The sequence below is a fragment of the Protopterus annectens genome, chromosome 13.part0 (genome assembly GCF_019279795.1).
Source record: "Protopterus annectens isolate FY-2018-M chromosome 13.part0, PAN1.0, whole genome shotgun sequence".
In the NCBI taxonomy this organism is placed as follows: Eukaryota; Metazoa; Chordata; order Ceratodontiformes; family Protopteridae; genus Protopterus; species Protopterus annectens.
The window spans coordinates 214,725,092-214,741,370 of NC_056747.1; the positions used below are offsets into that span (position 1 = coordinate 214,725,092).

The 16,279-nt window shown below is 36.1% G+C and overlaps 1 protein-coding gene across 1 annotated transcript in view; it reads left to right on the forward strand.

Moving 5' to 3' along the window:
- LOC122787163 (A disintegrin and metalloproteinase with thrombospondin motifs 10-like) overlaps window positions 1-16,279 on the forward strand; it is a 1,217,364-nt gene that overhangs the window by 879,346 nt on the left and 321,739 nt on the right. Inside the window, exon 15 of the mRNA XM_044053741.1 lies at window positions 4,072-4,174. Coding sequence (XP_043909676.1) covers window positions 4,072-4,174 — 103 coding nt within the window. The remainder of the gene's footprint in view (window positions 1-4,071; window positions 4,175-16,279) is intronic.

The window sequence follows — 16,279 nt, forward strand, 5'->3', positions numbered from 1 at the left end:
TTCGGTCCTGGGTCCTCTCCTGTTTGGTATCTACTTCTCTGAAGTCTAGGCCAACACAAAGGTGCTCTGGCTGACAAAGTTTGCAGACGACTATAATTTGGGAAATATTACTAACTCCCCAAGTGATGTTCACATCCTACAGAGTGGCCTCACTGAGACCAACGAGTGGTGTCAGAACTATGGCCTTAAGCTCAATGCCAAAAAATGTGTCATCATCCTAGTTGGGAAAAAAACACTTCCCATGAATTACCACACTGATGGTAGTCCACTGAACACAGAAGGTGTTATAAGTGATCTGGGAACACAGGCTGACAGCAACCTTTCTTTTGATCACCACATTGCTACTGTGGTCACAAAGTCCTTCTATGTGGCACATCTCATTACTCAGGGTTTTGCATCCAAGAAGACAGAGGTCAGTGTCTCCCTCTACTCTTCCTTCATTATACCAATCATCAAGTACAATGCCCCATTTGGCATGTACTTCACTAGACACCTGCAACTGCTGGAGAGGCCGCAAAAGTACCTCACAAAGAGGATCCTAGGCCTTAAACACTTGTCCTGTATGGACAGACTCAAAAAACTCCAACTATTCTCCATCTCATATCACCTACTTAGAGGCAATCTCTGCTTGACTTACAAAGCCATGTCTGACCCAGCTCTGTCAGAAATGCTACATCTAAAGAAATCCCAATCCTACCACACCACATGCTCCAGAGACCTCAACCTCATTACCACTATTAACAGAACATGCTGGAGGAACAGGTTCATAACCCAGAGACTGCCCATGCTATGGAACAGACTTTCCATACATGTCAAGCAGAGCACCTCGCTGACCCTCTTCAAGAGAAATCTCGATAAGTGGATGGGAAACAGAAAATTCACCCCAGGGATAATTCCAGTGACTCTTCTCGACAGAGGCACTATGAACTAAGGTCAGGTGGCACTATGCCAGGGTAATCCTATGGCTAGATTTGTAAAGGCCCCAGGGCCATTAGCCTAGTACACACCTATGAACCTATGAACATTTATAAAGCCAAATGGCTACCTTTGGAACTCAGAACCACTGTCATTGCAGCTGGCCTAATAGATGATCTAAATAACCTTAATGCATTTGTCTTCCTGTTTCACAGTCTGTATGACAAAATGGTACCAGCAATCTTAAATCACTGAAACTAACTGTAAAATTCGGACATTTTGTAGGAGGACAGAGAAAATGGCACACAATGTGCCTGATAAATTATATTCTTTAACTTATTCCAGAGATGTGGGAACTATCTGTGCAATTATTAAAAGGAAATGGAGAATGCTCACTACTGATGCTAGGTTGGTTTGTTTACAATTATTCTTAGTGAAAACCCTAAGAAGAGGTCATGCTGTAAATTCCCACCACTTATAAATTAAACAGTTAAGGAAGGGACTTTTCCCTGTGAGAACTCTTCAATATGAACTGATATTAATAGAATTGAATTCTACATCTGCCCAGAATCATGTAATGTTTTTTTTCAATGTTATACCAAATGTTCAAGTATACAATTCATGTATTTAACATTATGGCAGACATGCTATCCTTATAATGTAGGTATAACTAATCATTCATTCACAGGATGTATATATGGCATGTATCTGATGTTAATAAAAACACATGACCGTCTTAGCACAAAATGGGACTGACAAAGATGAAAAGCATAAATGTATGTTCCAGTGTATTAGAACTGGAGCAATCTAACACTAGGGGTTAGTGATTACACTAACCACACAGAAGTGACTGAATATAAATGGATCCATGAATGTGATGCTTATACATTTCCTGGACTCAGCAACTTGAAACCTATTTTAAAAGAGATAGGAATGACACATTGAATGTTTTAGTGCATGTTCTATACTGTAATTGATTCACAATGTAATTGGGCATGTGACTTGTATATGTTTTATAAGAGGGTGTTTTTAAAATGCTTGTAATTGCCTGAAAATGCTGATTGTGAAAGGGTCTTTTGCTGTTATGCCTTACTTTTGCTATTAAAAGTCTCTTTTTAATCAGGATGGTGCACTGAGCTGTGTTTCTGCTTTGCTTTGTTTTTGTAGTTGGTTTAGTGCTTTAGCTTGTAGAATCGTCTGCTGATGTATTAATCTTAGAGCACTCCCAGCATCTTAGGGCACTTCCACCACATATCCTACCCCTCGGCCCCTCATTCAAATCTCCACTCTACTGACTAAGCCTTCTCAAGTCTTGGCCCAGCAATCTGGACTACTGTCTTTCCCATAACCCTCAACCTTCCATCTCTAAAATGAGGAACTCTAGCCCTCGTAATATGGAACAAATGGCAAAATGTGGAACACATACTAATGTCTTACTAACAACTTCATCTAGGAAGGTCATAGGATGGTTAAAACATGATGATTTTACTTATTTACCATTGATATCAGTTAAAAAAATTCCTAAGACTAAATATGTGACAGACCCTTTCAATGTGGAACTTCGGACTATGAACTTTTAAAGACCCCGAATGAGGTATGTTCCTCGTAATGGTACACTAAAGAGGTATGATCCTTCCACATATGAAATCTATGCATCTTTTGTTAAAGTTCACTTAGAACTAAAGTCCTCGTTTTTCAAACATACAAAATGTAAATGCTTCCTTAACAATGGAGAAACACAAATCCACCTAAAAGTGCCCTTTCTCGCCATACATTCTGTAAGTATTATAACATAAATATAACTGTTTAAAATATGTACTCTCTCTGACAATCATGCCTCTCAAATGTATAGATTTTCACAGAATGTCCAGATTTTTGCTTCATATTTTGCATCCGTTTTCCATAAATCTGAGGCTTTCTGGCAAATTGTGGCAAATCATTAAAGACTGAAGTTAGAAAATAATTCACATTTGAGTTTCAGACTTTATACAATTTAAAAATACATGATAATGGAAAACCTGTTATTCTATCAACTTTCTAAGGTTGTAAGAGCAATATTTAAAAGCTGGTTCTATTTTTGGGCCTTTTGCCCCACCTTTATTTATGGCTTTATAAAGATTTCTTGGCCTAAAAGGTTGAAAGGTATGCTGATAGTACTACCTATATACTACTGCTGCATGTGTGTAACTATAATTGTTTAAAATTATATATTCTATTTGAGAATGATACTGTGACATTTGAATGTTTTTCATGGCATTCGAAATTTTGTGTGTCCCCAGTCTGAACTTGAGAAAGGTCCACTTAGAACAGTGCTCTAATCTGCTTAACAAATACTGGTCAAAATGTATGGTTAAGGAACATTATTGTTTTTCTACCTTAGTTTACCCCAAGAATACTGTGACTAATTTTGATCATCCACTTTACCTTATCTTAATAACTGAAAAATTCAAATGACCAAAAGCACCTTGTTCAATTATTGTCAATTTTATTAAGCTGAAAACTGTAGTTGAAAGCCACTTTAACACTGACACAGTTTGCTCTAAGTCACAGTTGTGTAACAGTAGTCTTAGAAGACTAGAAGAAGGTAGATATAAGTCCAGAGTGTGTAGAATAGTGACCGCCACATAGATGGTGGGGGGGGTGTTGGTTTCCCTCTGCAAAACACTCTAGTGTTCATAGAAATTGAATTTCAGCAACTCATTGGATGTTCTGTTCATTTATTGATTTGACTCCTCCTAATTCACATAGTTTGTAAGTAGTTTTAACCATGAATAGACCATTAAACTCTGAAAGTTTTTACTTGAAGGTGTAATACCCTGGAATTGGCATTTCATATCCTGATGGTTAGAAGTTAGAAGCGGTCTTACATGGAGTTTATGGATCACTCCCAACCCCATCAGTACTTATAATAAACAATTTTTTCTATGAAAGCAGCACATTGGGTTAATCTAAGCAAGTACAAGCCTACTAAACAAATATAGATTCAAAATAATACATTGCATATAATCATACTGTACCTGTTTATATCCGTTTATATCTGCTACAATGTGAGCAAGACAGAGTCAGAAATACTGATCATAGATAGATACAACAGATATATATTTTGTTTTTCTTGAAGTTTCTTTTGATATTTATGCACAGTTGTCTTTCATTTAGGAATGTCTCCCTAATGCCGAGGATTTCAGGCAGTTACAGTGCAGGGACTTTGATGATATTCCATTCAGGGGGAAGTACTACACGTGGAAAGTATACAGAGGAGGTATGTTTTCAATTCTATGATTTGACAATTCTATGGTTATTCATTTAACTGGAGCAACGGTAATTTAGTTAGTTAATTAGTTAGTTAGTTAGTTAGTTAGAATTTGTTAACTGGGTTAGAGCACTGATACTATTGGACCAATTTCAGTCTCAACCCAAAATGTGTACCATTTTTTAAAATAATTACTTATACGTGTTATTAGATGCATGTAGAATTTTTCATCAGTTGAGGCCCACTTTTTTTAAAAGATGTCTAACATTTTTGAAGTTCACCTTGCAAGTTAAAAATGTTTTGGATAACCAAAGTTATTAGCAAATTAATGAGTGGAGCTGAAGTGTGTTAAGTCCATTTACAGTGAGTGAGTAAGTAATATTTTTCAAAAGTATAATTACAGTTTATCTACTTTTCTTTAATTTTATAGTAGATTTCTTTTGAAAAAAGTCAAAATAAAACAAAAGTAATACTCCCATCAGCAATTTTTTTGTTTATTGTTTTATATATGAAATTCTATGTTACTATACATTTGCTTGTGAATTTACTTTCTGTTGTATCTCCATTCATGACAAACATATGAATGTTAAAAGGGTATAAACAGGCTGGGAAACAAGATACTTTTCAATAAATTAATTTATATCAGTATGCAGCATTTATCATATTTTCTAATTGGAAATAGCCTTAAAAAGCAAAGAAACTTTTACAAAAAAAAAAAAACATGAAAAGTTCAAGAGAATACAAAGCCAGAGGAAACTTTATTCTGAGTTTATAATCTCTATATTAAAACATGAAAATTAAATGGTTCATCAGGCTGCTAAACATTGCATGTGCTCATGTAACTAATAATCGAAACCAGGCATTTCATTCTCTTCACACATAATTAGGACAATAGTGCTCTTCTGACTTTCCCAGGATATTTGTGAGTCTGCATGTGCGTCTTCTATATCTACACACACACACACACACACACACACACATATATATATATATATATATATATATATATATATATATATATATATATATATATATATATATATTTATACACATATAAACACAAAGAAAACTGGGAAAAAGGAGTTAATGATACTCTATCTATACATAGACAGATAGATGTATAAAAATAGAGATATATAGATACTTAGAAATATAGATATAGAAATAGATGCATGTGGAGGGTGCTTGTGAGCACGCATGCTAAATAGATATATTAAATTGAAAATGAATAAATCAAGAGTTAGTACAGAGCAAGAACGGGGCAATGGTGCATCAGCCTGGAAAGTGTTAGAAGATTTAGTGAGATGACAGCAGCTGCTTATATACCATCTAAGTTGTTTGACCTGCATGTGTATAGGTGCATTTACATGTGTTTGTATATGGGTGCATTTACATGCGTATGTATGTGTTTGTGTTTATATATATATATATATATATATATATATATATATATATATATATAGGAGCATTTACATGCGCATATACATGTGTTTGTATATGGGTGCATGTACATGTGTTTGTGTTTGTATATGGGTGCATTTACATGTGCATAGGTTCATAGGTGTCTAGGCTAATGGCCCTGGGGTGTTTGCAAGCCTAGCCATATGATTACCCTGGCATAGTGCCGCCCAAACTTAGTTCCCAGTGCTTCTGTCAAGTAGAGCCACTGGTGTTATCCCCGGGGTGAATTTTCTGTTTTCCATCCACTCATCAAGATTTCTCTTGAAGAGCGTCAGTGAGGTGCTCTGATTGACATGTATGGGAAGTCTGTTCCATAGCATGGGCAGTCTCTGGATTATGAACTTGTCCCTCCAGCATGTTCTGTTAATTGTGGTAATGAGGTTGAGGTCTTTGGAGCGTGTGGTGCGGACGGATTGGGATTTTTTTAGATGTAGCATTTCTAACAGAGCTGGGTAATTCTTGGCTTTGTAGGTCAAGCAGAGACTGCCTCTAAGTAGGCGATATGAGATGAAGAATAGTTGGAGTTGTTTGAGTCTGTCCATATAGGACAAGTGTTTAAGGCCTACGATCCTCTTTGTGAGGTACTTTTTTGCAGCATCCCCAGTTGTTGCAGGTGTCTAGTGAGGTATATGCCAAATGGGGCATTGTACTCGATGATTGGCCTAATGAGGGAAGAGTAGAGGGTGACAATGACCTCTTTCTTCCTGAATGAAAAACCCTTAGTAATGAGATGTGCCACATAGAAGGACTTTCTGATCACAGTGGCAACGTGGTGATTAAAAGAGAGGTTGCTGTCAATCTGTGTTCCCAGATCCCTTATGTCCTCTGTGTTCAGTGGACTACTATCAATGTGGTAATTCGTGGGAACTGCGTTTTTCCCAAAGGGGATGACGACACATATTTTGGCATTGAGCTTAAGGCCATAGTTCTCACACCTGTCGTTGGTCACAGTGAGGCCATTCTGTAGGATGTCAACATCACGTGGGGAGATAATAATAGCTCCCAACTTGCAACTGTCTGCGAACTTTGTCAGCCAGAGTCCCTTTGTGTTGGCCTGGACTTCAGAGAAGTAGATACCAAACAGGAGAGGACCCAGGGCCAAACCCTGTGGGACTCCACTAGTGACTAATTGGCAGTCTAACTTGGAGTCAGCTACTTTTACACTGTGGGTATTATCTGTGAGCCAGTTTGCAACCCACATAGTGATATAGGGGTTGATGCCAAGCTTAGTGAGTTTTTCTATTATTCTTGAGTGGGGAATGGTATCAAAAGTCTTGGCCAGATCAAGGTAGGCTGTATGAACCACCTTGCCTTCATCCACAGCTCTGGTGACTGACTCAACGAAGTTGACTAAGTTAACAGACATGATCTACCCTTCACAAAACCAAACTGTGTGGGATCCAGAGTTTGGAGAGTCCCTATATCCTTGTTTATTAGGTCCATGATGATGCGTTCCATAGCTTTGCATATCAGACTCATCATGCTAATGGGGCGATAGTTCTCAGGGTCTGTAGTCACTCCTCCTTTGTGGAGAGGGATAACTGTAGCAGTGTGCCATTTGGCAGGGACAAAGCCTGAGGTGAGGCTGTAATTGAACAGAGCCCACAGGTGAGGTGCCAGTTCACTCTGTAGTTCATGTATAACACAACCAGGGATATTGTCATGTCCCATAGAAGCTATATTCTTGTTCTTGGACACTGCTGTTTTAACCTGTGCAGCAGTAGTACAGGGTGCCTGGCAATCTACTGGTATTGTGATTGGTCCTTTGGGGAGAGGGGGAGTTGGCACTGAATCTGTCAACCAGTATGCTGGCAATATCTGTTGTCTCGGTACAGAAGGTACCATTGTGCAGTAGCTCAGAGCAAATCTGGGTATTGCCATGGAGATTCTTTACATAACTATAGAAGGCCACATGTGTGTGTGTGTGTATCTGTCTATGAAGTCTGCTTTTGTGTAACAGTCTTCTGCATCTCTTTACGTACCTGTATACAGAAAAATATCTACCAGCTGAACTTTCTATTTGGTAAGGTTATTAATTTGAATTTTAAACAATGTAGAGAGATTTAATATGCGATAGGGTAGTTAGTAGACTGATGATTTAATGTGCAAATTGGTGTTTACAAAATTCCTGTCTTAGCATGCCTATCAGTGTCAAGCAGTCAAAAGCTTCAAAATGTTTATGTTTTTCTGAAACCCCAATAAAATTTTGTCATCCAACCATATAAATGCATAGCAATCCTTCTGCTGAATGATGACAAGGTCTGGGATACGGGATCTAATAATATTTTACATGGCAAAGGGTAATTATAGTGTACCTGCCCTATTGTGCCTCAGATTTGCTTCTGTGATGGAATTCCCTACTTTATAAAGCTTCCATCTTATTAGTTCCTGCATAGTACTGTAATTTGTGATTTAATTCCCCACTTTATAAAGCCTCCATCTTATTAGTTCCTGCATAGTACTATAATGTGTGATGGAATTCCCCACTTTATAAAGCCTCCATCTTATTAGTTCCTGCATAGTACTGTAATGTGTGATGGAATTCCCCACTTTATAAAGCCTCCATCTTATTAGCTCCTGCATAGTACTGTAATGTGTGATGGAATTCCCCACTTTATAAAGCCTCCATCTTATTAGCTCCTGCATAGTACTGTAATGTGTGATGGAATTCCCCACTTTATAAAGCCTCCATCTTATTAGTTCCTGCATAGTACTGTAATGTGTGATGGAAATCCCCACTTTATAAAGCTTCCATTTTATTACCTCCTACATAGTAGTGCAATGTGTGATGAAATTCCTCTTTACTGGCTAAACAATGCAGTGGAGCAGAATGGGATGCTAATGAGATTTTCACTATGGAATGTTATCAATAGCACTTGACCTAACAAAGGAAAGAAAGCACAGGGATAAGATCACTCTGCACCATATCACATTACACAACAGTCGTCTATGGCGCTAACTATATCATTGTTCCTGTTTTCCATAGGATATTGTGTTCTCTTATTCTCTTCACCATGGGCTGTGCAGCTCTGGCTACTTTTGTTGGATGTTCCCAAACTAGACTGTCCAGTCGTTAGCTCTGTGCATTAGCCATGGCATTTATGTACACTGGCCGAATACTCAGAAAAGTTATTAATCACTCTGGTACACATTCTTAATTTATTTACACATTGGAATGCATACCACCTACGTGTATTACTGTAAAAGAAATCACATACTGCAGTGTTCCTACTGTCAGATTACCATGCTCATAATGACTGACAGATTAGCTTTATTTCCATGATGACTGCAACACACCTTCTGTACTGTGGCCTGCTGATAGACAGATTAGTGGTGACTGTAGCATACTGCCTGCATTGCCAAGTAATCACTGAATAACTAGCTACATTTCCTTTATTACTACAGAACACCCTCTGCACAGGGTCTTCTGACCAACAGATTTGTGGCACTCCCAGAATTTACTGTAGCACGCTCCCTCCATCTGTGATGTGTCTAATGACAAATTAGCTACATCTGAATTTCCAGGACTATCGTATCACACCTCCTGCACTGCAGCATCCTATCTAACATATTAGTAGTCCCAGAACTGCAGATATAGCACACTTCCTGCACGGTGATGTACTGACAACAGATTTCTTGCATTTCCCGGATTACTGTGGCACATATTCATTATTTTTATATGCTGGCTGGCATGTCATGATCAGTGTTTTTAAGTGTACTCACAGAACTGAATATGCATCAATCAAGGAGCAGTTTAGCAGCTGAAATGTGAAGAAGTAAAACTGATTGAAAAGCAACTGCAAATCACCGTCTTAGCATCTCCATTAAAAGTGTTTATCGCAATTATTTTGTTGTTTTTTTTACAAAATGCCAGTAAAAATTTGGTTAGCTTTCAAAACTGCAGACATCTTGCACACTATTAGCCAAACATGTCTGAAGTGTTAATGAGTTAAGGTGTGTATTACCTAACCGATTCAACATAACACTGTAAATATGCCTAGAAATGAGTCTATATAGAACAAGCCTTTGAGAAGATTGTTGTAGAATGAACAGAAGGCTTCCCTTGAGAGAGAATATTTACCATTTTTTACAAGAGATGAAAAGTAAGAGCGGTAACTAAGATAGCAACTACTTATGTTTTACACTACTGAAGACAGAAGCTCAAGCAACAACAAAGGAGTTAGAAGTAGGCACTACCTTTGACAGTGAACATTCCCTATTTTATTTTATAAGGAACAGAAGGTGTGAATGGTCAGCCCAAGATCATTAAAATTTACTACTTTATTTTGCATCATACAGAAGTAGCGGAGACTGCTTTACACAACAATATATTCTATTTTATATTACAACTGACAGAAGATGGGACTGGGGACATACCTTTATTTTAAAGACTATATTGTGGATTATATTCCCGTCATCATTCATTACCATATGTGTTTGAAAAATGAATTTCAAGAAATTTACCAGACAAAGGAAGCCAAAAAAGTTGATATATGTTTTTCAAATAGACATTAATGGGACTGCATGACAAAGACTTGATAAAGATCTGATTAATCCTTGCACTTGCAGTTACAAAATGCCAACATGGAACACAGCCATCAACACTCAAAGGAAAAACAATGCTAAGGCATTTTGATGGGGGTAATACCCCCTCCCCATAAATGCTCTGATTTGGGAGGGCTGCCTCCCACATACCTGCTGCTGATAAAAGCTAACTCTGAGATCACATCAGAAAAGAAGACTGTCTGAGATGCTGCAATCTTAATAATTTTTCATAGAAAATCACTGTCTGTCCTTACTATTGTGACATTCATACATACACAAATACAGACAACTAATGTGATATATTAACCACGCAATAAAAAGAGTATTTACTTTCTGAGCATTACACAAGACATCTTTATTCTACAGCTGTACTTTAGATGAGGTAAGAAACACACTATTTCCACATTAAGTGCAAGTTTTATTCCCCAGAACAAAAGGTGAGAGGGGGACTTACTTCAGACTCACATATTTATCATTGTGTTGGGGTATTCCTAGATATGAGCATTTAAGCATATTGTACAATATGTTGGTGAAAGTGGGATTTACAGATACTATTTGTGCCATGCTTTATGAATGGTGTCCTTTCATCCATTTTCGTTTGTTGAGTAACTGGAATGCATAGTAGATGCTTGACTGTGCCTCTGGTGAGTCCCCATTAATATTGCATTGCAAATGTAGCTTAACCCATGGCAGCTTCACATCGTATAATGGAAGGTACATTATACCACATCTAAAATTGCAACCAAAGTCAGTAGAATGACTACCAGAACTCATGATCGTTTATATTTGATTAGCATACATTTGATTTCTTTTTTTCTCACAAGAGTAGAGCATGATCTATTTTCAGACACTATTTTGATTATTATAAAGTCACAGTGCTTACTGTTAAAAAGGCAGCACAAAAGTTGAATTACAAGTTGCTACTCACTGGATTCATATACTAGGGGAAGTAGTAACTGCCTAAACTCAAATAAGCAGCTTTATAGCTATGATCAATAGTCTGCAGTTAGGGCAGAGAATTAAGTAATCTGGCAGTTACCATAGCAGTAGGAACAGGTCGCTTTCTGTTGTCAAGGATAAGATTCCATCAGCCTTCATTTCCTTGAAATTATATAACCAGAAAGCACCCTGCATCACCCTTGAAATGAGATACTTACGTACAACGGACTTAGCTGGTTAACAAATAAATAAAAAATAAAAGTTATTATGTGGAGCATGTGCAGAATTAAACACATATACATACATTCTTATGTCTATACAACTTTTTGAGTATATTACCACAAAATGTATAGCTAGGAAATAAATGTTACAGAATTATGTCAGGATGTAGTTTAAGGATGAATATCCTTATCAGTAAAATCCTCATTTGTCACCTTAGTTTATTGATTAAAAATGCAACAATTAGAAATGTGCATGTTTACATACCAATTATTTTATACAGTGTGCTTAACTAAAAGGAATTTCAGTATCTTTAAGGAAACTGGATGTCATAAGATATTGCCTGAATTTGCCAAAAAGAAATTAAAAATGACTGTGCTACAAGCAATTAAAATACAATGAAACAGCACTTTAAACTAAAACCTTAGTGCTAGAACAAAAAGAAATGGTGCCTCAGTTCCACACAAAATATTTTTGCATTATAACTTTTCATACCTGCTTGCAATTTACCTAGTACTCAAGGAGGTGTGAATAGACAGAAAAAAACGTGTACAGTTAAATTATTCTTAGTGTTGACATGAGCTAACACTTTTGTTTGATGTGGTGTTAGTACAGTATCTGGTCTTCTGGTATGACATTAAACCATGGACTCATCTTACCTGAGTTGGTGGAAGTTTGTTTGGTTGTAAAACATCTGACGACACTTATCAAAAGGAGCAGAAACATTTTCATTTTACTTCATAGTCAAAATACATTCAATGAATCAAATATTCTATATTGCATCAACATTTCATAAATGGAAATATTTATTTAAAATGATTAAACAAATGAATCAATGCGTTTATAAACACATTTATATCATTGCATGGGACTTGCCCCATTATATTAAATAACATATCTCCCATAATCTCCAATTCTCTATAATTAAAAATACACTGGTTGTCAGTACTTCTATCCACCCTATTGTTCCATAACCATTATTCATTTTTTTGTAGAGCATCACCCATTCCTAAAAAAATTATTACACAAAATCTCTGAATTTCTTCTAATCAAAACTACCCACTAATACAATACAGATAATCTGACCAAATTGTCTTCCTTGTCTTTATTCAACATTCCAAAAATACATATTTAACCATTTTCATGTTCACTTGACTAAATCGTTCAACTGTAAACATCTTACTAAACTTAATCCCAGAGTCCTTCATTCCATCACAGTAAAGAAACATATGCGGCCAGATTGATTGATGTCTACACTGTGTACACTAAGTTTATATGATCTGTATTTAAGAACATCAACATCTGTAGAACATTTTCTGGCTGTCTAGTCACTCAGCAAGATTACACTAAGAGTACATATAATCTACACTTTTTTGGTAAACTTTATGACCCCCCCCCTCAATATCTAAGGCTACAATAAAATCAGTATGAAGACTAAAATTTGGAGAAAGAAGGTGAGAACTATGTTTGTGTTGTCTGTTTACTCAGAACAGTACACACTTAGTGTAGGTGTTAATGTATCCCAGGGATGGTCTATCATTTTGTCTTTTAACATTCTTTGTATCTGTCCTTTCATTACACGTTCTCTTGTATATAATCACGATACAAAATCATGGCAATACACCTCCTATTTAATCATTTACTAACTTCTATGAAAAGCTTTTATTAAACCTTATTCCAATTTTTTTTCCATGGGTTAACAAAATAAAAGAATATAACCTCATTGGATGCATGTCAAGTCTATTAACAGCATTTTATCAAGTACTGAATAATTGAAAGAAAAGGAATGAAGTAACTTTTGCCAAACCCCAGAGGTAAGTTTTTTATGCAGGGGGGTAAGTCCCCATACATCCATACCCACCAAACTTGAATATATTTACTCCTCGGTCGAACAGTGGAGAAAAAAAATCAGCTGTTGGTGAAGGTCTTTTCACTCTCTTCTATTTGATCATTCAGCACTTGATAAAAGTGTTGTTATTAAATGACAGGCATCCAACCTTATTATAAAATTTCTTTCTGTCACATTCTAAAATTTCAAATTTCGGTTTCCCCAAATTTATTTTCCTTTCATAATTATACAAAATTGCATTCTATTCATACTTTATATTTATTCATGAAAACATCTTTAAATCATTTTACTTTCCCATAAAAACGATCCTAAACCTTTATCTTTTCTAAACATTTCAAGATGTTCATCCCTTCCTGTTCCAGATTTACAACAACCTCCTTCCCAAATGCTACTCCTAATGCATCATTTTTCTTTCATTAAAATGGACTTCAGCTCTCTTTACTCTGTTATCAAAACCTTCACTCTTATCCTTGGTTAGCACCAGCCTTAGCCTGCTCTAATCAAAACGTATTTCATCCATAGTATGTTCTGTGTCAACAGTGTTACAACAGCTGCATAATTTAAAATGACCACACTTTGACTCATGAAGTCATCTCCCCAGATGCCTTCCTTTGTACTATCTTTAACAATTTTCTTACTTCCGTTGATTGCAACTGAGAATAAAATTCCATTTATGGAAATTCTTATCTTACACCATGGTTCAACATTATTTTCCTATTCAGCAATTAATAAATGAATTGACAAATATATTCACAGAAGCTGTCGAGTACTTTTATGCATTTCTCTCTAAACTCACATATTTATTTAATCTGTTCCATAACCATTCAAAATTTTTCATCTCAAAGACATCTGCTATATGGCACATTTTTGTGCAATAGAATATACTTCTTCTAGTCTTAATAATAATAGTAGTTCTTTAATGTCCCACAACATATCAAAAAATCTGTTTAACATGGCCATTCCAGTGGCATGCATAGAGGAATAAAGCTCTGACTATGGCCTAGCTGACTTGAGTTTGATTGGAGGCTTAGGCAGCTGTCAGAGTAGCAGGGAGGAATGGGCATTAACATCTCAGGAGAGAGTAGTGATGTGGGCATCTGCTGCACCAGTCCCTAGTGTAAGTTGGGGAATGTCACATGATAGGTGACATAGTCCAAATGGATCTAGTGGTGGGCTTGGTTGAGCTGCTGTAGTGATGAAACTATTTATTGCAATGTCTTCAATGCATGCTTACCCCCTTGGATGCAACAACTTGAATCAAAGGGGAGAGGGAGTGGATGGAGCATAACCAAAATCCCCTAATGGAATGCGAATGGCAAAATCCATAGGATGCCTTTAGGTTTCATGACTAGTCCCAGCAGATTACAGAGCAAGTCCAAAGGACTGCAGCATCTGTCAAACCAGCAAGAAATTGGGTGAGTGGGAAGAAGTGCTGTAAGGATGATTTGCCATACCACTCAATACCTTTGTTACTTTTGTCATCATGATTTTCCTTAGGTCTTACTGCTCTAAACAACTGATCTGTGCTTTTCCAAAATATGCCTTTTCTCTTTTTACAGTACAATATATTATACTACTTCCCACCTTTAAATCTTTTGTTACTTCATTTAACCATTCTTTTAAAAGATAAAACAGTTTTCTCTTTACACAGATCCTTATAAGAGTAAAAACACAACTCATTCTTTGGGCTGTATCCATCCAAAGTTTTGTTTTTTTTTTAGATGGATTTATTTCAGCTGTCTGTATATTCCAGAGATGTAATTTATAAAACATGAATTACTCCTCTGTTTGTTTTATATAGTACTCCTTCCCCTCCTACTTCAGCCTTAACTTCTGCTATCAAGCCTTCTTCATTGGAAGCCAAGATACTCATTTTTGCACCATAACTTTTTGTCTCAATTTCTACCCATTTATCTTTTGCCTTCAAATCTATCACTTTCTGTTTTACTAAGTCCCAATCACTGCTTTCTAAAAATTGTTTATATTGGATTTATTTATTTAACATTTATTGACTGGGATAGTCCGACTGGATACATGTCCATTTTCAGCGGAGGCCCGGGGAGAAAAGCTCCAAAGGTATACATATACAATCATTACAATGTCACGTCGAACAGGAGTAATCAAACATACAAATATAACACATTTTATAGTCTAGTTAAATTTATGGAAATATACCACTTATTCTAGTACATTTAAATTTGTACCATCTAACAATCTTCTAAACTGGCCTAACAAAGATATTTGAGTAGCACTTACAGACATAGGATAGATACACCAGTATGCCTAAAGATTTAGTCAGGCTTGGAGCAGGGACATATCCACTGAGACTTGAAATACTCCCTGAGAGCTGTTTTGAATTGATCAATTCTCTGCAGCTACTTTCCTTCTTATACTTTAAAATTTAAGAAGGAATTTGTGTTTGTAGAAAAAGTAAACTTGTGTGTGTTCCCTGACATTTTTAGGTGTACAATTGTGATTCCCTGAGCAATACACAATTTAAACTAACAAGATAGGATGCCTATTATCATATAACTATGTTCTGTCATTCTTTTGCATTTGCACATAAATTTGTCTCTACATATATTTATATTGTCATAAAGTGCACAATTTACTTTATGTATGTGTACATATCAGCCTTCCGTTCTCGCAGTTACATCTAATACCTTTATGTTTGCATCCTCCATTATTAGGATAACAGCATCAAACTTAAAAAAAAAATTATTTTCTTCATAAACCTTTAAACTGTTTCCTCTTAGCTTCTGTATAAACCTTGCACCTTGCATGCAAATCATTGGTTAAGACTTTTCTGTGTACCAAAGTACATAAAAAATCATCTAAACTAATTTTAACTATTCATATTAGTAAATAAAATGTATAAGTAATTCACTTCCATTTACTTGTTCTTCAATCAAAATTTTATTGTCACTCATTTTCTCATATTTATCCTATTCCTAATCCAGTAAAACAAAATATTCTTTCCCTGAAAATTCAACACTTCTTTCCCTGACTCAACATCTTCATGCCTTCCTATTTTTTATCTCATTCTTTGCATCACAGTCATTGATAATACATAATTTTAGACCTATTAATGTTATCTTAAT